At 43.6% G+C, this 21,774-nt stretch overlaps 2 protein-coding genes across 2 annotated transcripts in view; one reads left to right on the top strand and one right to left on the bottom strand.

The window, feature by feature from the left end:
- Positions 1 to 520: 520 nt before the first annotated feature.
- Positions 521 to 4,431, top strand: npas4a (neuronal PAS domain protein 4a). The gene is made up of 8 exons (XM_078261413.1): positions 521 to 695; positions 1,082 to 1,236; positions 1,334 to 1,436; positions 1,529 to 1,838; positions 1,975 to 2,084; positions 2,247 to 2,382; positions 2,508 to 4,288; positions 4,403 to 4,431. The coding sequence occupies exons 1-8, from the start codon at positions 521 to 523 to the stop codon at positions 4,429 to 4,431; spliced, it is 2,799 nt and encodes a 932-aa protein (XP_078117539.1).
- Positions 4,432 to 8,839: 4,408 nt separating this feature from the next.
- Positions 8,840 to 21,774, bottom strand: part of mrpl11 (mitochondrial ribosomal protein L11) — a 36,731-nt gene continuing 23,796 nt past the window's right edge. The window contains exons 3-6 of the mRNA XM_078260423.1: positions 16,126 to 16,221; positions 11,552 to 11,645; positions 10,959 to 11,118; positions 8,840 to 9,077 (exon numbers count right to left, since the gene is read on the bottom strand). Coding sequence (XP_078116549.1) covers positions 8,963 to 9,077; positions 10,959 to 11,118; positions 11,552 to 11,645; positions 16,126 to 16,221 — 465 coding nt within the window. The 3' untranslated portion in view covers positions 8,840 to 8,962. The remainder of the gene's footprint in view (positions 9,078 to 10,958; positions 11,119 to 11,551; positions 11,646 to 16,125; positions 16,222 to 21,774) is intronic.

The raw sequence follows: 21,774 nt of genomic DNA, 5'->3' as shown, positions 1-21,774 counted from the left end.
GAGACATATCTATCACCCTCGCCTCGCCCTCCCCCCCTTCTTCTCCACCCCCTCCCTTCGTTTTACGTCGGTGTCGGTGTGTTGGGAGCCCCCCTGCTCCGGTGGAGTCCCAGACTATATAAGTGACTGGCGAGCAGAGTCCCTCAACCAGATTTACGGGTTACGGACTTCTGTGCGAGAGACGGCTACCACAGCCGCCGATTCACCTGCACTCTGAGAGGGTGGACAGACATCCAGCAGCCTGCCAGCATCCAAGCTGGACGCTGTGGCGGAGCTAAAGCAGACAGAGACAGGGCAGGAGAAGGTTTTATAACCTTTCTCTGAAAAACAAACCTAGCTGAGATGAAAGTCCAATAACACACCTCAGAGCTTTTCCACTTTTACAACCTGTCTCTTAACACATCTCGGAGACAGGGCACCCCGACTCCAGCCGAGGCACGGCGTTAAACAACACTCCGCTCTCAACTCTCCAACGCACATCTGGAAGAATTTCGATAGTTCACCGCAACAACCGGCCACAATGTACCGCTCAACCAAAGGAGCATCCAAGGCTCGACGGGACCAGATCAACGCGGAGATCCGGAGCCTGAAGGACTTGTTGCCCATATCCGATGCAGATAAAGCGCGGCTCTCATACCTGCACATCATGTCACTTGCCTGCATGTACACCAGGAACTCCGTCTTCTTCACTCAAGGTAAGAATGAATTTACTCTGAATAAAACGACCTGTTGATGAATGTCATGTGCTGCATTGACAGACTGAAATCTCTCAGTGGTGGAATCAACAAGTGTTTTAGTGGCATCGCAGGCAATTGACTTGATACATATCTCGAGCTGTGGGTCATTCATTATTCGCAAATAGTCGATATACAAGGTCGTTAACGCGTTTAATAGAAGTTTGTCGCTGTCCGTGGTGCTGAAATGCTTTAGCACCATAAATACAGCCGCGTCGCTGTCCATGGTGCTGAAACACACTGCGGCCACTGTTTTTCTTATTGCGGAGATCAGGTATGTTGTGTTCATTCTTATTAGGTTCAGGTTTATTAACAAATATCTTTCCTGTCCCATTTTTTCTCTCTAGAAGCGGAAACTGCTGAGGAGAGCGCTGGGTTTCTGTCTTTCCTCGAACTGTCGGAGTTGATGCAGTCGCTGCCGGGTTTTTTGATGCTGCTGACTGGGGAAGGGAAGCTCCTGTACCTGTCAGATAGCGTCTCCGACCACCTCGGACACTCCATGGTGAGTCTACACGGAACCGATTCCATTCGTAGTTCAGTAGTACTATTCAAGCTCTACTTTGGGCTTAATAAATAACGTTTCTGTTTGTAATTTTTAGGTGGATCTTGTGGCACAGGGGGACAGTGTGTATGATATTATCGACGCCTCAGACCACTTTAACATGAGGACCAACCTGTCAAGCACCACGTCACTTGAGATGGGTAAGACAAACATTAAATTCACAAGTCTAATGTGGACTGACTACCGAATATGATTTTTAATAACCCCCCTCTCATCTTCTCCTCCTCCACAGACCGTCTCTTCCGCTGCCGTTTTAACACCTCCAAGTCCGTGCGGAGGCAGAGTGCTGGGAACAAGCTGGTTTTGATCCGAGCTCGCTGCCTCTCTCCCCCCGCTGCCTCTACTGCTGCTGGGTCCTACTGGACATCCAACCCTGTATGGGTGTGTTTCTGCTCCCCTCTGGAGCCCCACCCGGCCCGCTCCAGCCCTGGGGCAGAGAGGGAGTCAACCTCCACCCCTCCTCTTGCTGAGGCCAACTTGTTTCTGGCCTGCTTCCACTCCCAGCATAGCCGGGACATGAGGCTGCAGACTGCCCAGGACAGGTGAGTTCACACAAATAGCTGATCCTCACCTCCACCTGTTGCTTTAATATTTACTGGTATATTAGTCTATTCATGAGATCACTAAATGGTTAAAAAATGATCCTCCTAACATATCACCACCCACTCTCTCCTACAGTGTGAGCGCCTATCTCGGCTTTGATGTGACAGCTTTACGCTCTTGCTCCTGGTACAGCCTCCTCCACCCACAGGATCTGTCACATGCCTCCGCTCAACACCGCAGCCTATGTAAGTGTACTCTTCACACATACCTACCAGTTACAACCATCCATGCCCACACAATTACACACACATCGTGCCCACTGGCACATCCACACAGTGAAAAACACTATGATGATTAATATGATTACATACAAGATGCCAACTTGTGCTGTGACTGTTGTTCAACAGTAAGAGAAGGAGGAGAGGGCAGAGCTGAAATGGTGGTGCGTGTGCAAGCTCAGGACCAATCGTGGGTTTGGCTCTACATGGTGCTTCAGCTGCAGCCTGGAGAAATCCCCATCATCAGCAACAACTATATCATCAGGTATTTACTGACTTTTTTTCAAACCACACACCAATCATCAATTTGGGGACAAAAGAATGATGAATACTGAGAAAAATACCATCCTAACTTTCGGTTTCTTCTTTGTTTCTTCTTCTCTCTCTCAGTGAGTCTGAGGCCTGTTCAGTGCGTCAGCAGCTCAGCTCAGAGCACACCCAGCTGACCCTGGTTCTAAGTGGCGGTACCTCTCAGCAGGAGGGTCTGAGCCTCCAGTCTCCAGAAACCCTGTCCAGCCCAGACCAAGTCTTCACCCCAGGCAGCAGTGGCTTGTCAGCCCAGTCCTTTGACTTCAGCACTGCTGGCTGCAGTGTGGGCTCCTCTGATGAACCAGGAAGCTCTGCTGCTGAGGCCATGCAGGTGGAGGGTGACCCTCGCTCCAGTATCTCCTCTCTTGAGGAAGACAGCTTCTTTCAGCAACATCCCACTGAGAGCCCCTCAGCTGCCTCCTCTCCCACTCCAGTCACTGTTGAAACAGTAGCAGACTTAGACTTTTTGACCCAGAACATTCTTCTGCCGCCATCCTTCCAGCTTGACCCTCCACTGCCAGCTCTCCCTCTGCCTCTCCCCCCTGTCCCCACCTCACAAGCTCAGCAGACCAAAGAGTTTGTGTGCACGCCACCCTACACTCCCCATGTTGCTGGTTCTAGCTTCCCATTCGGTGAACCCCTCTTCAGCTTCGACCCTGCTGGCACTACCACTCCTCCGCCCTCTGCTACAACAGCCACCGCCACCACCACCTCAATGGCCCCTTCAGCTTCCTCCTCAGCTCCACCAACTACCACCTCCAGCCCCTCCCCCCCCACCACCCTGTCCACCAAGCTCCCGCTCAAGCTACCGACTCTATCCACTGACTTCCTCTTCTCTGTCGAGCATGGCAGTGGAGCTCTTTATGAGAAACTGCCCCCCACACCTGACAGCCCTGGAGACGGCGACTGCACAGTGATGACCCTGCCCGAGGTTCGGGGTCCACTGTATGTAGATGTACCAATGGGGCACCTCCAGTATCCCCCTGAGGGCCTCCTCACCCCTGAGGCTTCACCCGGCAAACAGCCCTGTCTCTCCTTCTTCTCCCTGGAAAGAGAGAGGGAGAAGGAGAGGGCAGAAATATCCCTCTTAGCTCAGCACATCAGCTCACTGGCAGAGGGATTCTACCTGGATCCACTCCTGTCCAAACTCTCTCCTCCCTCCATGTCACCTTCATCCTCCCCTCCCTCCCCCTTCCTGTCTCCCGCCGTTGAAACTGCTGATGATGATTCAGTCCACATGCTTAGGGAGTTTTATCCCATCAAAGCATGGAGAGGTCTGGACATTCCCATGTTCCTCGACGATGATGACTCTCTGTTTGAAGAGAGTATCCTAGAAACCCTCCTCCAAGACAACTTCATTCCTCCTCAGTCCCCCGGCCTCTGCTCCCCCTCCCCCTCCCCTATGCCCAATCCCTCCAGCCCAATCTCTCCTCAAACCCCAGTGTGCTGGCGCCAACCCTCCCAGTTTGAGGGAGTGGGCCACTTCTGTAGCGTCCAATCGGCGCAATGTAACTCCATGGTTGGGTGCGGGGTGACTGTGGCTGCTGAGGCCGGGGCAATGGCAGAAGGAGAGGGGCTAGCGGAGGAAGCAATGGAGATTGAGGTGGTGTCATCTCCTGTGTCCTCTTGCTCCTCCATCCCAGCTTCCCCTCCCCTCATCCTCACTGCCTCCCCCAGCCCTGCCACCTCCACGCCCATCGTCTCGCCCATGCCTGCTGTGTCTTGCAATCAGTCCCTCCTAGAGGAACTGGCTGTCCTGGAACCCATGTTTGGGGCAGGTGCCTCGATCGCCCCTGGCTTAGGGCAACAACCTGAGTTGTATCAACTCCAATGTCATCCATCGCCACAGTGCTTCCACAAAGGTAAGAATCTGTCTCTTTTCTTTTATCTTAGTCTTGTTAAAAGAGATGAAAAAACATTTCTGAAAATACATCACTAACGTCCTCTTTCTCTCTTTTCCCTTTTTTGTCTTTCAGATGGGAGTGGAAGTGTTCCTCCGTTCTAAAATAAGTCTGTGACTTACTTCATTAAGTATGGCATATTGTCATATTTTGTGGAGCCCCTTTTACTGAAAAGTAAAAAATTATTAAGTGTATAAATATACATAATGTATATACAACTTAAGGACTTTAACTCCTACATGTCTCCTAAGAACAAAGATTGGCTTTATATTTTTGTTCAGTTATTTATCTGTATACTTTACAAAACTGGTGCAACATTTACATGATGGTTAAACCACATGGACCCATAACTGACTTGGTTTTGAGTCTATGTGGTGTCTTTCAGCTTCTCTGTAACACAAGCTTCAGATATGATCAGACAGAGAAACCTCTCTGAACTTGGAAGCGCTGTTTAACTTCCAGATGCGCATTTGTATTCACTCGTAGTGAAAAATCTGTTGTGAACAAAAAAAGAACATTTCTTGCTATTTCAATAGAGAGATGAATTATAGCACTTTTTTGCCTGACATGCAGCAACGCAAACCCAAACCTCAAATGTATTGGAAGTCAAATGTTTACAAATATTTTACATCCTTAGGATGACCACTATCAGTACATCCAAATAAGTTCCTGCCAATAGCTCTTCTATCCGGTCTTCAGAGCCAGTACCGCTCTGATTCGATAGCACTCTTGCCTTAAAGGCAACATCAAAACTCAAAAATAGTAATTCACTTTTAACCAGAGATACTTTGAGCTTTGAGTTTGCAGCTTTAAACCTTTAACATTTCATATTTATCTCTCCATCTAAAATCTTGTGTATCAATGTGATGTGCAAACAAAAAAGGAAACATGAAGAGATCCTGGCATGTGAAGATCTCAAGAATGTTGAAGACGTCCATTGCTTTACGAGATATAACACCAAACAAGAAATTGTCTGGAAGTTTGCCGGAGCTCTGATCATGCCACAAATCCACTGCTACGTTGTATTGTACATTAGACTCTGAATGTGGGCTCTTCAGGTCCCTGCTGACCTGACGGCAGTCGGCTGGATATTGTTGCAGCATCAATATTTGCAATGCTGGCAGCTTATAGCGGCTCCTGTGTGCCTGAAACGGCCCTGACCTGCTGAACTCTGAACTCTTTATCATGTCCATTCAACATGGACATTTACATCGTTGCTCCACTGGAGTGCGGTGTAGTGAGGCACAATTGACTATGTGAATGAGCGATTCTTCTTTTTTGAGAGGGGTTAGATTACAAAAGTTTTGTTTTAAAAAAATGAAAATAGGGATGGGGTGCTATTTCTATTCAGTTACCAAGCGACACGGGTTGAGAATGGTACTATTCCCATGGTGTCGACATGCTCACGTAGAGTTGTCTACGGTCAAGTAAAGGATTGATTCCTACGTTCTAGCTATTAAAGGCTAAGTTAATATACATGTGTAAAATTACTGTATTGTATGTGTGATATTTGAAAAAGCTGTTATTACATATGCATTATGTCTGTGGATATAGGCATATGTTCTTTTCAGAAAGGTTGTACACATTTGTACATTTGTACAGTTGAACAATATTGGTCTGTGTATATAAGAAAGAGATTTTTATTGCATAAGATGGAATATATTCTAGACATCTTACTTCCTGCAGAATGGACATTGTGGACCAGTGTTCTATTGTGTTGCTTATAAGTGTATTTGATTGTCATACAAATGCATTTATATTAAAAGTGCACTTAATGCAGCTGATGCATTTGTGTCGTCATAGTCAAGCCCCTTGTTTCTCCCTCAGCCTCATCATCCTCATCATCATCATCCCACCATCCCTGCCTCTTTTCCGCCCTCCCATACACTCTCCTCCATTTCTTCCTCGGTTCGCTCAGCAACAGCACTGACGCACACACATGACGAGACAGAATGAGACACTATCTGACTCAGACTGACGCACTCTTGGCATCGAGGTTTTTGCGTGCGAGCATGTGCACACAGGCACACACAGTGAGCCTCCCACTTATGATGATGCACACACACATAATAGTAGGCATGTGACCCCCCCCCAGCCACCCCTCTTTACAAATCACAGTAGCCCACATTCACTTGATGTACCTGTGACTCTATTAGCGCACGCAGTGGTGTAAGACTCCATATATAGGCATTCCTGCTCAAGAGCTCTGACTGAAAGAGCCTCTCGTCTATTCTCAGCCTCCATTCAGAAGGATCAGAGAGGGGAGGGCTGGGGAGAGAGGGGAGACAGAGAAGGAGTGAGAGGAGGCTAAAATTAGAGGTACAGTAAAGAGGGATGTGGGACAATCTGATGCTATGTAGCCACAGGATGGAGAGGTGAACATAATTAAAATCAAAGGGAAAAAATAGATTAATATAATATATAATATAACATAATTCTCTACATCATGATAGATAAAACAAAAATAGAAAATATAGAAGATGTGTTTTATGGATAATTTTCTGCCAGATCTCATCACCTGTGCCACATAACAGATAATACAGAATGTATTACATTTAACGGAGGCAAAGCTTTAAACATTACACTGTTTTTTTGCAAGCAAACATTTTGTTCCATCACTAGCTGCTGCTGCAGTGTCTGTGATGGAGTGAAGATGGAGGTGCAGTGGAGGAAGTGTGCTCAGCTGAATGCTGCCATCTTATGGCAAAGACAAGTACTGCACCAGAGAGGAGCATAGTGTGTGTTGTGCAAGAGGCCATGTTAGGAAAAGGTTATGAAGAGGGCAGGGGTGAGGACATATTTTTATACTTCATGCTTGCTGGACCAAATATTATTACAGTTGTGATAAATAACACTATTAAAAGCTTACATAAGGGTAAAGTCCATGTAGGGCTGGAGGATATGGCAGAGATCATTAGAGTAAAGGATAGGTTCACATTTTTAATCTGACAAAACAATACTCACATGCACACTGTTATTGGTTGGTGATATTGTTCCTCCTGTCCATGTCCTATTTTCTCAGAAGAAGGAATAGTAACACAAAGATGGACATTTGTGCTTTTATCTTTGTAATAAATTTGTAATTTATACAAATACACGTTCACACAAGATGAGTTAGGAGGGGGACCACTAAACTTCGGATTAATAGACGACGTCTACCTCCTGAGCCACAGCCACCCCAGCCTTTGATGCTGGATGATTCCCTGAGTCAGCTGAACTTTAGAAGTTCGCACAGAATGAAGACTGTGACATTGAGCGGCAGCCTCTAACTCACCCAGTAAGAGCGTTCGCCTCATGTTGGCTGAGTCCTGCAGCGGCGCAGGGTTCAAATCTGACCTGCTGCATGTCATTTCCCATCTCTCTCTCCCTTTCATATCTATCCACTTTCTAATAAAGGGAAAAGCCCAAAAAATAATCTTAAAAAAAAAAAAGACTGACATTGAAATCACCTTAGGAAGGATTATCTTCACAGCCAGTATGGCATGAAGGAACAATTACAGCGAACAATAACACTTTGAATGTATGTATGGGCATGTGAGTATTGTTTTAAGACAGATTTGAAAAAATTGAATCTAACCTTTAATAAAAATATTTTCTGATATTAATATATTGATACATGGCAAATGCAGGAAAACACATAAAATAGTGTGATGTTCTATTTAGGGCTGCAACGAATGAATATTTTCAGTCAGTCAATTATTTGTTTTACAATTTTGTTACAATCTTGAAGAGCTCTGTTTCATTCTCTTTGGTGCCACCTATAGCTATAAGCAGTGATTGTTGAAAGTCTCAACAGCAAATGCAAGAGCGTCAGTGGGCCCTAGGCTCAATCACCATTGTGTTACATCATTCGGCGATGGATAGTGACTTAACATTTATGAATAAAAATCTTTGCGATTATTACTTTAAATATCACAAAATATTGAAAAATGGCCAACCAAAGATCCCAGAGTGCAAAGTGACATCTCCAAATTGCTTGTTTTGTCTGACCAACAGTCAAAACCTACAATGTTAAAAAAAAAAACAGCAAATCCTCACATTTGACAGGCTATAACCAGTTCACGCTTGCTACTTTGGTGGATAAATGACTTCATAATAGTTGTTGGTTAATGAATTGTTTCAGCATTGGTTTGGTGGTACATGAAACCAAACTCTTTATTTGTGCAAAACAAAAAGTTAAGTTGATAAGGTGTATGAAATGTACAAGAAACCATCTGCACAACCTGACAAGAAGCCAAACCGCTCCGAGAAGTGTTAATAATAGATAATAACATCAAAGAGACTAAACATACAAATCTTTCCAAAATAGAGCAATTACAGTTTCATTAGCTCGACTCAGCGGAAATAAAACACTCGGGGTCATAAATATTTTCAATATTTGAGTGGATGTTTTTGTTGTTAAAATGATTAGATATTAAATCTTTTAAATCATTCTTAAATACTGAAACCAGAAGCAATTTGCTGTAATGAATCTAAATATCAGACGTGAATAAGGACACAGAAGAAAAGAAATTACAAACTAACTGTTTATTAACTGACAGACAACATTAACAGTGTTTTTGTATGACTGTGGTTTATGTATGGAGTCAATACAAATAGGAATGCGGGGGTTAAAATTAAAAATGTTGCAGGTCTTCATTTCTTTTTGCTTGTCAAAGCTTCAGCTGCGGCGGCTGCGGCTGCTGCTGCATCAGTTTTCAACTTCTCCTCCCTCTGCTCCAAGAAGAGTTTGTACTCATCAGCTGAGAGACTGAAGAGGAGAAAGGAGGAAGAGAGAGAGAGAGGGAAGGTAAATTATATTTAGTTGGAGATGGTGATATTGAATAACGGACATTTCTACTTGTTCCTTCAGCTATCTGCAATATTAACTACCACGCTCTTCTCTCTGGACTCAGCACAGTGCAGCAGTGTTCAACAACCATCCAGGGAGAAATCCATTGTAAAAGAGCCAGAGATACCAATTTCTTCACTGACAGTACTCTCAATAAATCATAATGCACTGCAGCTGCAAGACATGTTGAGCTTTAAGTAGGGGAAAGGGATTCTGGGAAAAGTACAATATCATTATGTGAAGAAGAAATAGATGCGGCAGGTTGAGGGATTGTGATTGTGCATGAATACTGTAACACAGCTCATGCTGTGCACGTAATGCATGATAAATATCGGAATGAAAACACAGGTGGGTGTTAAGATGCAAAGCCCCTCAAGGGTACGCAAGTAAGTTGGAGGAGGAGTGGGGGGAGTTTCTGTAAAATCTAAAGAATTCTGATATAAAAGCAAGATGTGCAATCTTTGTGAAGCTTATAGCATTCATCTTAGTCAACCCAAATCCAAACTGCATACTGATTGTATACAGTATATACTGTCAGGGTCTTAGTACAAGTTTTTGCAGTATGTACATATCAAAAAAGTCAACATACTTAACAGGTTTATACTAACAGGACATTATGCAACATGTGCATCGAAGCACGTCAATCAAACTGTGACGTTTGAATAACAACTTGTATAAGTCTATAAAACAAAAACTAAACTTGCACCATAAACAAATCTAAATATACACTGAATAATTCCAGATTGTTCAAGGTACACTGGTGCAGTACAAGTAAAGAAGATATTGTATAATATGATGTATTAGTATGGGTAAGGTACTGTATAGGACCTGCAAAGATTAATAGAAACATTAGCTGTCCAATTAATTATTTTCATGGAGAAATGATGACCCTGGGCCCCTGGGCACAGACACATAAATAGGGCCCTCCTCATACCTTGCACCCACCACATTTTAAAACCCTAAACACCCACCCCCAGCCTAAGTTGTCAAAGCTTTATTACATTGTTTGGATTACGAGAATGCTCATAACACTGACATTCATTTTGTACTTTATTTGCTTACTCTAACCTAAATAAGCACTATGAAGCTGTATTACATTGGAAAAAAATCAACGTAAATATTACAAAGATAAATATTGAATAGGACTCTGTCTGGAAAGATGCTCAATATTAAAAGGACTAGAGGTTCTTCCCGGGTCCACTCGGTTCCTCATAAAGAGGTAGGGTCCCATTGTATTGTAAGGGGTCTCGGGTGTGTGTCATAGATCCTCGAGTAGATTTGAGCGCTCCATACCGACCCCTACAAAGGACTCAGAACGGGATCAAGAGCATGAACAGATAAATGTGATGGGGACATCACAATTTCTGTCTGAGCCCTTTGACTCTACAACAGTTATTGCTGCAGGGCCATTTTATTGAATTTGATTATATACTGAAGCTACTGTAGGTGTTCATGTTATTGTGGCCACTGTGGTCACTTCACTATTATCTTATCTGACCTCTAGTGGCCGTTAGGAGGCATAGCAGCATCTTCAGAGGACGCCACCTGCTGCTGCCTTGTAACTCTGCAGGAAAATGTGTGACGTTTTACGTATCTTCTGTGTTTCTTTGTTCATTTTATTTGTTCATTTAAAGAACTTAATACAAAATGATAATAACAATCTACTTAGACCGACAAACAAGTCCAGGACAGGACTAGCTTCTGACAGCATTGCTTGCGTGCACACAGGTGGGTTCATGGCATCTCAGGTCAATACAATAATAATATAAAAAGTGCACCGAGCGCAGAATCGAGACTTACTCGCTGACGATCTTGATGCCCAGTGAACGAGCCGAGCCGATGATGCTTTTGACGACGGTCTCAAGGGAGGAGTTCCTCATTTTGAAGCACTCGTCCTCTGCTTTCACCTGGGCAATCTCATACACCGCTCTCACCGACACCATCCCCGCTGTCTCGTGGCCTTCACACACACACAAATAGAGTTTAGGGTGTAAATTAAGAAGAAAAAAACTAAATTCAAAAAAATTCAATAACTGTACAAAATACAGTTTGGCACCAAAGAGGACAAAGTGGGGTGTGTGTGTGTGTGTGTGTGTGTGTGTGTGTGTGTGTGTTGGAGACAGTGTAGAGGTGGTATTACGAGTCAACTGCTGAAACAAGGTTGGAGATAGCTTGGAGCATAAAAGTTGGAAATCCATAGTTCTCTTTTCTTAACACGCCACCTTTGCTGCTTCCTTCCTCTGCTGCAGTTCCCCCGCATGTCATGAATATAACATCAATCACAGCAAAGCTAAAAACCGAGCCCAGGGAGAGACGTGTGTCCGTTACAGGATGGGCTCAGCGGGTGCAGATGGCAGTGAGAGCAGATACATCAGTGCAGCAGCACATCTCACCTGTCTTGCTGGCCCCTTTCGCAATGCCGGCTGCTTGCTTGAGAAAGTAAGACACTGTGGGCTGGCCAATCTTCAGGTCATAGGTTCTGTCGGGCTGAGGAGACAGAAGAATCTAAATTAAAACCTCTGATCAAATGTGGGCCAGAAACAGGCTGTAGCTAGGATTCAGATATCTATAAATTGTTCTTTTGTTCACATTTATTTATTCATTCATTAATTTATTTATTCATTCAATTTGACTGTTCACTAAGCCCCACCTCCCTTAGTTACTGTTGCTACCCCTGTCAAACTTTCTGTTCTGCTCAACACATATGCAGTTTACAATGACAATGTTGGCAGATTGAAGGAACGTGCTGTTATTGAGACTTTAGCTTATTCACCGTAACCCCCAGAGTTAGATAAGTCCATACATAGCCTTCTCATCTCCGTGCGTGTCGTAACTGTCTGACGCCCCCACCGCTAGCCTAGTTCAACACAGATCCTAGAGGTAACCGGCTCCATCTAGCCTACTGCTCCCAATAAGTGACAAAATAACACCAACATTTTCCTATTTACATGTTGTGATTTGTATAGTCACAGCGTGTACAAATAACAAGGTCACATGAGACGCAGCCATCTTCTAACCGTATACATACTGGGAACTATTCTCAGAAGGCGAAGCACTGCTACTTGGGCGGACTGATTAGCACCCATATCTGAAAAGCACCGATGTTACTCTCTGCTCCTCACCATGGGGCTTCTAAGGTGTCGCTAGCAAATCACTCCACCCAAGTAGCAGAAGTAGCAGGTTTCACCTTCTGAGAATATAGTTCCCAGTATGTATACGGTTAGAAGATGGCTGCGTCTCATGTGACGTTATTTGTACACGCTGTGACTATACAAATCACAACTTGTAAATAGGAAAATGTTGGCCTTATTTTGTCACTTATTGGGAGCAGTAGGCTAGATGGAGCCGGTTACCTCCAGGATCTGTGCTAAGCTTCCAGGATCTGTGCTAAGCTAGGCTAGCAGTGGGGGTGTCAGACAGACTTACGACACGCACGGAGATGAGAAGGGTATGTATGGACTTATCCAACTCTGGGGGACACGGTGAATAAGACAAAGTCCCAATAAGTCACCGTGTTCCAACCCATCAAAATTCATAGTAATTGATGACTGATGTATAAGACCTAACATTTAATAAACAGCATTGTTCTTGTATTACAGTATAGACCTAGTTAGTCCTATATTATAAGAATAATGACGAATAACGTAACATCAAACTGTACATTTTTACATACCCCTCTTTGACTGCAGCTTGTGTTTGGTAAACGTAGTGCTTTCTTGGTTAACGCTGGCTGGTTAAACTTACTTTAATCCTATTAAGAGCAGCACAGAGCTGCTAAAATTACCATAAACTCTGATAACCTGGATGAATGTTAGCTTCCAGACAGTGGGAAAATATAACAGTCCTGGTCATGAATGGGGCTTTTATTTTTTAACCTGTAACCCCACAAAATAATGTCATGTGAAATGCGCCTCAGCCCTGAAGTAAAGCTGTAGGCTAGTTAGCCAGACATGCTAACGATTGCAGCTAATGTTAGAAAAGACAAACACAATGATCCATGATTTCTGCACATTTTGTTTTGTTTTGGAAAGGCAAAAAAACCTCTTTAAATGCTACTTATCGCTCTCACTCGCCCCATGCATTCATCATGCGGAGAAATACACAGTTTGACAGGCCTGAGGTGACTGGTTACAGTTAACTAAAGGCTGCCAGGAATATAACTGGAGAAATTGTGGAGAAATACTACATTCATATATTGGATTTTAATTTAATAAATGGATTAAATCATTTTTTTGCCCATAAACCCCCAAAGTTGAATGTAAAAAGCCTTCAAAACCAACTATTTGTCCTTTCTGTGTAATTGTAGGATTTAAACTTCTCCTAAAGTAATAAAACCTCATTATTCCCAGAATCTATACTGAAAATGTGTCCTTGGTGTCCTCAATGGTAGCTATAGCTCTGACCAAAAAAACAGTATCTTCCTTTATGACTCTTGATAACTTAAATTAATAAAACTGAGTAGAAGCAGCATGAGTCATCATTTTTTTTTCTGTGTCCCCAATACGGTTTTGAAACATTTTCTAATTGAAATTCAAAACCGAAGTATTAACGTACTGTAGCTTGGACCTACTATTCACGAGAGTGAATTCCTCCTAAAAAGTCAAAGCACAGTGCTTCGTTAAACTGCAAAAAGTTAAGAAGCCTTTATAATAATAAGACTCCATGATTAAAGCTAACACAAACACGTATCGACCGCTCGCTGGTCTTCTTCAAAGGCTTCAATGAAGCAGTGCATTGAGATTTTGGAGGAAATCATTCCCTTTCTTGTCTACAGTATTGACGCTATCCGTGAATCAGGATACATGCTTTTTCTTTATCCTTTTGAGATTAAAGTAGTGCTTCCATTATTTTTTCATTTCATATCTTGAACCTAATTACTTTGGGTTCATTGCAATAGTTATTGTAACAGAAACAATTATACTACAACAATCAGTAAGAATATTAGATGTTTGGTTACTGTGCCACCTCTAAACAACAAAGTCATTTATCATTTTGTAATTTTTTTTGTGACTGTCCGAGACTATAATTTAAATCTATGCCCAATAAACTGGGAACACAAAACTGACATATTCTTTATAAGATGTATTTTATTAGGACAAGGCACATTAATCAACATTTCTGTAAATGCGCCAGGCTCATTTTTTACTGTTAATCACCCGCAACTAACTCCTTTTAACAGGGTTAAACACCATGGTACACAACAATTTGTAACAAAATTGTAACACTTATAATTCTGTTTTTACAAAATTACAGCATATTTTGTCTTGACAGTAGAGCAAGCCACTATAAACCTATAATACGGCACAGTCATGCAAAAAAACAACGTAATATACCATAATATGAAAGAGGCTGTAAAGCTCCGCAGATCTGAGGAGAGGTCATTGACAATGCTGCAGCTTTAAAGAGGATGAAATACAGTAATGTTAACACATACAGAACAACATAAACATTGAAGTAATCTAACCCATTTACATGAGGTGTTTACTTTATTTACCCCCCACTCTCCCCCCCTGCATGTTCAACTGTGTGCTGCACATCTGCTCTCCTGCCTCATTCGCTCGCCCTTTCTATCCTCCCCTAAGGAAAAAAATTAAAATAATCTCTTCAGCCTCAATGAGTTATTCTGACCCTTTCCTTTTAATTCAGATTCCTTCTCTGACCTTTATTTACTAAAACGTGACGTACAGATCCAATCAATAAATCATCTGAGGAAAGATGCTTTGGATCATGTTATCTGAGACGTCAACACAAAAAAATACAAAAACAAACAGGACAATAAACTGTAGGCTGAGCTGAGAAGATACCACAGAGCAGGTGATCTGTCATCAGAGTCGTGTTATCTAACAGCAGTGACCTTTCGACAAAGACAAGAATTTTTCTCCCTCTATGGAAAAGCTATTGGTTGTTAAGGTCTGATGTGTCGCTGTTGTTTCCACCTACATTATAGCGTCTGACAGGCAAACTGAAAAATACAAAGACGGAGCGAGAAGGAGAATAATAGTGTAGGAACGTTATGGGAGCTTTCATGCTGAGAGTTAGATAAGATGTGTTTAGCATAGCATAAAGACCGGAAACAGCTGTCCAAAGTTAAATAAAAAAATAAGCCTACCAGTACCTCTAAAACTCATTAATTAGCTCGCGCTATCTTGTTGTCTATCTTATCTTTGTTTTGGCCGTCCACATACATAAATTGTTGCCTGGCAACCTATGTGACAACAAAACACCAGGAGGTCACTGCAACTGTTTGCCAAGAAATGTCAAACTGTTCCTTCAAAGAATGATGAAAGGCACTGTGAGAGGTGCTCAAAGCTACTGACAAGCCAGAGGTGAAAGTTGAAATGTGAGAAACATACATCTCAGAGGCTGAAACATGTTGCATCATGCACACATTAAACATCACACACAGTACACAGAACAAACACTACAAACCACCAGCAGATGGCAATGGTGGGCAGCAGCGAGGTCCCACGTGTGATGGCAGAGCCGTTGCTGCATATTGTATATCAAAATAAATTCACGCCTTTTAAAGGATTAGGCTTCCCCTCCCTCCATCACAAACCTCATTACAACACACATTTATTCCTTCCATCACAAACCTCATTACAACAAGGACGCAACTCCTTATTTGAAACAGCACACAAAGAGGTGGGATGGGGGGGGGGCGTGACGAGTCACACAATGTGTGGTTGTGTAAAATAAAATCTACAAGCTCATAACACCTCTTTTCTGAGTAATTCACGTTTCTTGCATGCACTTAATGCTCCTTGACTCCAAGTTCCTCTGGGTATTGCTTCATTAATGAATGCAAATGGAAAGGCTTACTTCAGTAGAAGAGTATGAATAATGAAAGTGCTCTGGTAATGTTATGCAGCTAGAGGAATTAACCACAATCGTGGGAGGGAGGGGTGCTAAGTGTAAACGGTCAGGGATGGGTTAGAGAGACCGACAACGAGCCTTACAGACACACCTTCACATGGATCTTGATCGGGAGAGGGATTCCCTCCTTCAGCTCCTTGGTTTTCTCATTGAAGTCCTTGCAGAACTGCCCAATGGGGATTCCTCTCTGAGAAAAAAAGGGAAATAATCATGAGAAAACGATGGAGGATCGCTTTAAAATGTATGCGAAGAGCCACAACCATTGAGCTGAACGTCACTCGTGTCACACTGTGCTACCAGAATACAGATGCCTGGGCTGCTGTCAGTCAGTCAATCAATCACACAACCTCCAGGTCTGACTATATTTGCAGACATGAGTGGTTCAGGGAGCGGGCGTGTGGCGGTAAATAAATATATCTGACAGGTGTGTGTGTTTATTTGTAATATTTTGAAAAAGACATTTTCACACTTTACACTAGTAATTGTTATATTCACACGGAGATGCTTGTGTGTGTGTGTGTGTGTGTGTGTGTAGCCTCTGTTATTCCACACAGTGTTTGTGTGTGTGTTTGTTTGTGTGCAGCCTCTCTGTTGTTCCACACAGTGTGTGTGTGTGTGTGTGTTTGCAGCCTCTCTGTTGTTCCACACAGTGTGTGTGTGTGTGTGTGTTTGCAGCCTCTCTGTTGTTCCACACAGTGTGTGTGTGTGTGTGTGTGTGTGTGTGTGTGTGTGTGTGTGTGTGTGTGTGTGTGTTGCTCGAGCTATGACTGAATGCATGTTGGTGCCCAGAGCCAGAGAAACCCAGTGATGAATGAGCCTCCCATTTTCCAGCTCCTGCAAGGCCAACCAGAGCGAAAGCAAAATGGATGGGTGACATTAAGTCAACACTCGACCAATGCTGCTCCTTTGCACCATTCCTCTTTGGAGCTGAATTCAGAGGCAAAGACTAATAAAGAATCTAATTATTACTGCCGGATTTATACCGACCTTCATCCGCCATCCTTCCCAAAGGCAACACACTGATTGAAATGTTCATTTCATAAATGAGGGGAAGAAAAGAGTTTTATTCAGTTTAATGGACTCGCAAGCTTCTATTGCTCCATGACAGAGCAGAGCCCTCAGTTTCTATTAAAGGATCTGATGAAAAGTCAGTCATCCTGAGACATTCTCCAATGACAGCACGGGGAAGACATTCATTTAAATTTAACAGAGCAGAAAGTTCTCTGAACATCATCTCTGCTAAAAGGCTTCAAAAGCACCTGATGAATGCTAATCAGCTGTTGATCTGCACGACCCTATCACTTCCTTTGGGTCTAAAACGCTCCTCATTACTCACTGGAGTTACTATGCTAACACAGATCCGCTAACACAATCACAAAAAAAACTGATTGAAATTTCAAACACATCAGACAAGTCGAGACATGTTATGGTTTCAGAGCTGATTGGTGCTATTTGAATTACAATATGCTACTAATGAAATGAAATGCAGCTACGTCCCCGGAGCCCTCACTAGACTCTACCTTCCCTCCCCACCCATGCTTATTAATAGTAATCCCATGTCAACCTTCTACCCATGCCCTTCCCTCCCTCTGCCTCCCATAAAACAACATAGCAAGGGTAAACAAACGGCGAGGGAGCACTGAAGGAAAGTCTAATTAAATATGGATTAGTATAAAGGCTGTGATGTTGCGTATGAGTCAAAGCAAACCCTCGGGCTCTGCCTCACACATTCAGCTCCCATTCCTTTCCTTCTGTTCAGCCCATGTCGGATAATAATCCCTCCCACCGACTCAGATGGCCCTTTCATGCCACACAAAGCCATGAAAGAGCCTTCCAGACCAGCCGGAGATAATGCCTGATGCTTCTAAAATGTGCTTAAGCACGGACGGCGAGACATTATGCAGACAGGGGAGCGACTGCTCTAAAGATAGACAGAGGCAAAGAATTCGAACGGCCTCCCTGACAAGATAGTTCCTCTAAAAAAGGGCTTGAACAAATAAAAAAAAATAAAAAAAAGGCTTAAGTGGCAAATATAAGACACGACCCACTTGGGGGAGGCAGACAGTTTGCCCTTGAGCTCTGCATACAACTAAGTAAGCACCAGAGACAAGTAGTCATATTTTAATTAAGCTGTACCACAGGAGTCCAGGCATCTGATCCTCTGAAGATGGCAGCGTGAGGAAGTTTTATATTGGCCTCGGGCTACCAACAAATTGCAATCACAGTCTTTAAATGTGGCAGAGGGCTTGCGTGCCATGAAAGCAAGGTTCGATGATGGCTCCTCCAACTTCGCATGACATTTATCAGATAGAAAGAACTGGAACATTCATGCCCCGGCCAAATCGCTAACCCCCCCTCACCTCATCGGAGCATCTAATCATCCTCGAGTCCGAGCTGCTGGAAAAATCCTCTCTCTTTCACCATGACTGATTAGAGCCGGGCACTCTCCAGTATAAAATGGCTGCAGCCCATCACCCGAGGCGGGGCCTTCCACGCCGGCTGTGGGCGAGGACATTCAGCTGCACATCTTCAAAGACTTTTGAGATCCTGGGCACCGTGATTAAACGCTAATCTAAGAAGATATTTCTTGCGTCAAATCCAGCTGCGACTGTGGTGAGTAATTGCTATATGACCCATTCAAGATCAGCCCGGCAGAGTCTTATTACTCATAATTATGGGAGCAATTAGGCATTTGCAATTAAAATCTGGGAAGTGTCCATTTGATTTGACCCATCCAACATATTCTCTGCAGTCTTTTTTGACACTCCTTCTGTGTTAATGTGATTGGCCTTTCAGCTTCACTAACTCTTTTTAACAAGATGTAGCACTGGTGTGGCAGGATGGTGTGTGTGTGTGGATGGAGGGGCGGAGAGGAGAGACAGGAATGGGAAAAGAGAGAGACAGCTGAGATGTATTAAAGTGGTCAGAATGTGGCCAGTGATCGTCGTGGTCAATATCTGAACAATGAGAAAGGGTTTGTTTAACCATGGTAAACAACGGGAGAGGAGACAAGTAAAGCGAAAGGCCGCAGGAGGTCCTCATGAATATGGGTAAGTGTGTGTGTGTGTGTGTGTGTAGGTCTATGTATGAATATTTCAGGCTGATTTCAATATGACAAGACTATCAGTTTAAGGGTGGATATGTGTGCATATTAAGCTGCCAGGGACTGCTGACGGTGAGGAAGTGTTCATTCACTGTGTGTGGTTGCAGGTGTCTCTGCATCTGATAGAACAGGGGGGGGAAAAGAAATAAGGGAGAGGAAAAGAAAGGGAGTGGAGGAGGAGGAGGAGAGAGAGGAAGAGATGGAGGGAGATGAGAAAGAGAAGGTGAGTAGGTCAAGAGAAAGTATTGTGCTTATGGAAGCGTGGCAAACATAGAGATAAAGGACACAAATGCAGGATAAGACCTTGGGGCAGGAGGCAGGATTAACTGCCCCTGGCACACAAGGCCACCTGATAAATTGCCCCGGGCAATCGACACAGCGGAGGACTGCGATACGGTGACGCAGGTGTTCCAGTGGAAAAGGGCTGGTGGGAGGCGAGGTTAATTAAACTCCTCAGTGTGAAACACTCTCATTCATTACCTTCATTACCTTGTTCATTTAATCTGCTTCGCTGTTGGCATTTTATCACATTCAGCCCCATAGTAGCATCATACAGCTGATTAGGTTTCATGTTGAACCCCTCAGCTGCAGACGTGGGTAACAGAGGCTGAACAGCAGGTCAGTTTAGGTCTAACAGACACAGATGCACACAGCAAAACATAAATTGAGTTCATGCTGGACATGCATTTTACTTGATTTTCCACCCTGGAATCAGTAGATTAGTCCTAAAAGTGGAAAATGAAAAGATTTTCACCCCCCGCCCCCATCTCCAATGAACTGTGCAGAGGCCAATATATAAAAGGAGCATTGCTCACACAAGCATGAGTGTAGAACTGACGGAGTGAACCTAATTCGGGGCCTCATCTTTATAACAACCAAAACAAGTCAAAACTTCTGAGCATTGTTTTCGCTGTCTGGAGCTTAAAATAGAGGCAGCCTTTACTTTTTATGGCTGGCACAAGAAGCAAAATTTGGGGGGCATGGTGAAAGCAAGCAGGCGAAGGGTGGAACAAAATGGATTGCATCACGACAAAACATCCCATTTTCAACTCCATTAGATTCTCCACACAGTCTTGACAGTGTTGTGCTTTTTGCCACTTCACATGATTAATCACGTGTGGAGGCTGCAGCAGAAATACAGGAGCCTGAACTGCAGGCAGCTGAGGCTCCACACTGGAAATGTCTGAAAAATCACAAGACACGCTGACAAGTGGAAGGAGAGACACACAAAGAAAGCGAGTTAGGGGTTGGAATAAAGTCAGACTTGCAACAACAACTGATAGCAGATAATAGTGAATTTTGCACACTAAAAAGGTGTCATTCAAAAGGGAACTCCACCGATTTTACACATCAAAGTCTGTTTGCAGGTCCCGGGGAGGATTACCGCATATGTGAACAAAGTTGTATAAAGACTTTTATGGCTACAGAGGGAGTAGCGCAAAATCTGATAAACTGCACACACCCAAATCTCAGACTGCTGGTGGTCAAGTTACGTTCACGAGGAAGAATAATGTGTGGAATAAAAAAAGAACGATATTTCAGCTACTGTTGTATTGATGTTTTTGTACTGTACATTATGAGATGGACAATGCTGCAGAAGTGCAATGCTAAATCAGTGCTCTTAACTCATGCCCGACACACTCTGAGATGACACCGAGAGAAAGGGCCAAGAGCAGGAAGGTGAAGGGATTGAGTACTCCATTTTGCCATGTTTGTGGAGGTCAGCCCCAGGTCTGATGTGGAGCATGACTCAGTGTTGATGCCTATAGCATTCTTGGGACAGTCTTCAACCCCATGTGTCCTTCCAAACTTCCCCAATCATGTCTGAAGCAAAAAGTGATGACTGCACAGTACTGTGGACAGCCTGCCCGCCTGGCTGCCCCTCGCCCTCCTCTGCTGTTCTCTGCCTGTCCTTTTTCCTGCCTCGCTCTCTCCTCTCTGAAAGTGAGCCAGTGTGCAGAATGACCTTCAACCACACCCACAGGGAACAAAAACAAAAGAGGGGGAAGTAGCAAGATGGAGGAGAAAATGGGATAAACATGAGAGGGGTGACAGAAAGGCAGCGAAAAGAAGAAGACGGATAAAGAACAAAACAAAAACCCACGCTGAAGTGAGGACAATGGAAAATCTCTCTTCTCTTGGAAGCCAGCGGAGCGCAGAGCTGAATCTGACAAGAAAGATGACTCTCCTTCCTTTTCCCCACCAGTCTGATTAAACCTCTCACTCTAAAATGAACCCAGCACTCTGAGAGCCACAGAAACGAGGAGCTGAGGACCTGAGCCTTTGGCTAAAGATGCAGACTGGAATGCCTTCAGATATATTTGAAGGAGCCTTAGAAAGAAATGACGCTATGAAATTCCTTAAAATCACATCTGTGGCTGACAAAGGAACCAAAATTAAATTCTTAAACCAGAAAAGCAGCCAACTCTTTTTGAAAACAGTTTCCAAAAGATTAATTTTCAACTAGATCTGTCGCAGAAATTCCCAATCCTTCTGTTTAAGCGTGCTGTAAGCCGGCTGTAATGAGTTCATCCACAATAGAGGGATGATTTCCTTGTGTGACTAAGACACTAAGTAGACAGAAGGAGGTCTAATTAAAGTTGTAACATCTGCCTTCTGAGCTCTAAGTGTCTACAG

The sequence above is a fragment of the Sander vitreus genome, chromosome 10, assembly GCF_031162955.1.
Source record: "Sander vitreus isolate 19-12246 chromosome 10, sanVit1, whole genome shotgun sequence".
NCBI lineage: Eukaryota > Metazoa > Chordata > Actinopteri > Perciformes > Percidae > Sander > Sander vitreus.
This window is presented reverse-complemented; position numbering and strand designations above follow the sequence as displayed.

Excerpts from the sequence above, each read along its gene's own strand:
- npas4a (XM_078261413.1), top strand. The coding sequence starts at position 521 with ATGTACCGCTCAACCAAAGGAGCATCCAAGGCTCGACGGGACCAGATC. Across the intron at positions 696-1,081 it reads CTCCGTCTTCTTCACTCAAG|AAGCGGAAACTGCTGAGGAG; the intron begins GTAAGAATGAAT and ends TTTTCTCTCTAG. Across the intron at positions 2,383-2,507 it reads AGCAACAACTATATCATCAG|TGAGTCTGAGGCCTGTTCAG; the intron begins GTATTTACTGAC and ends TCTCTCTCTCAG.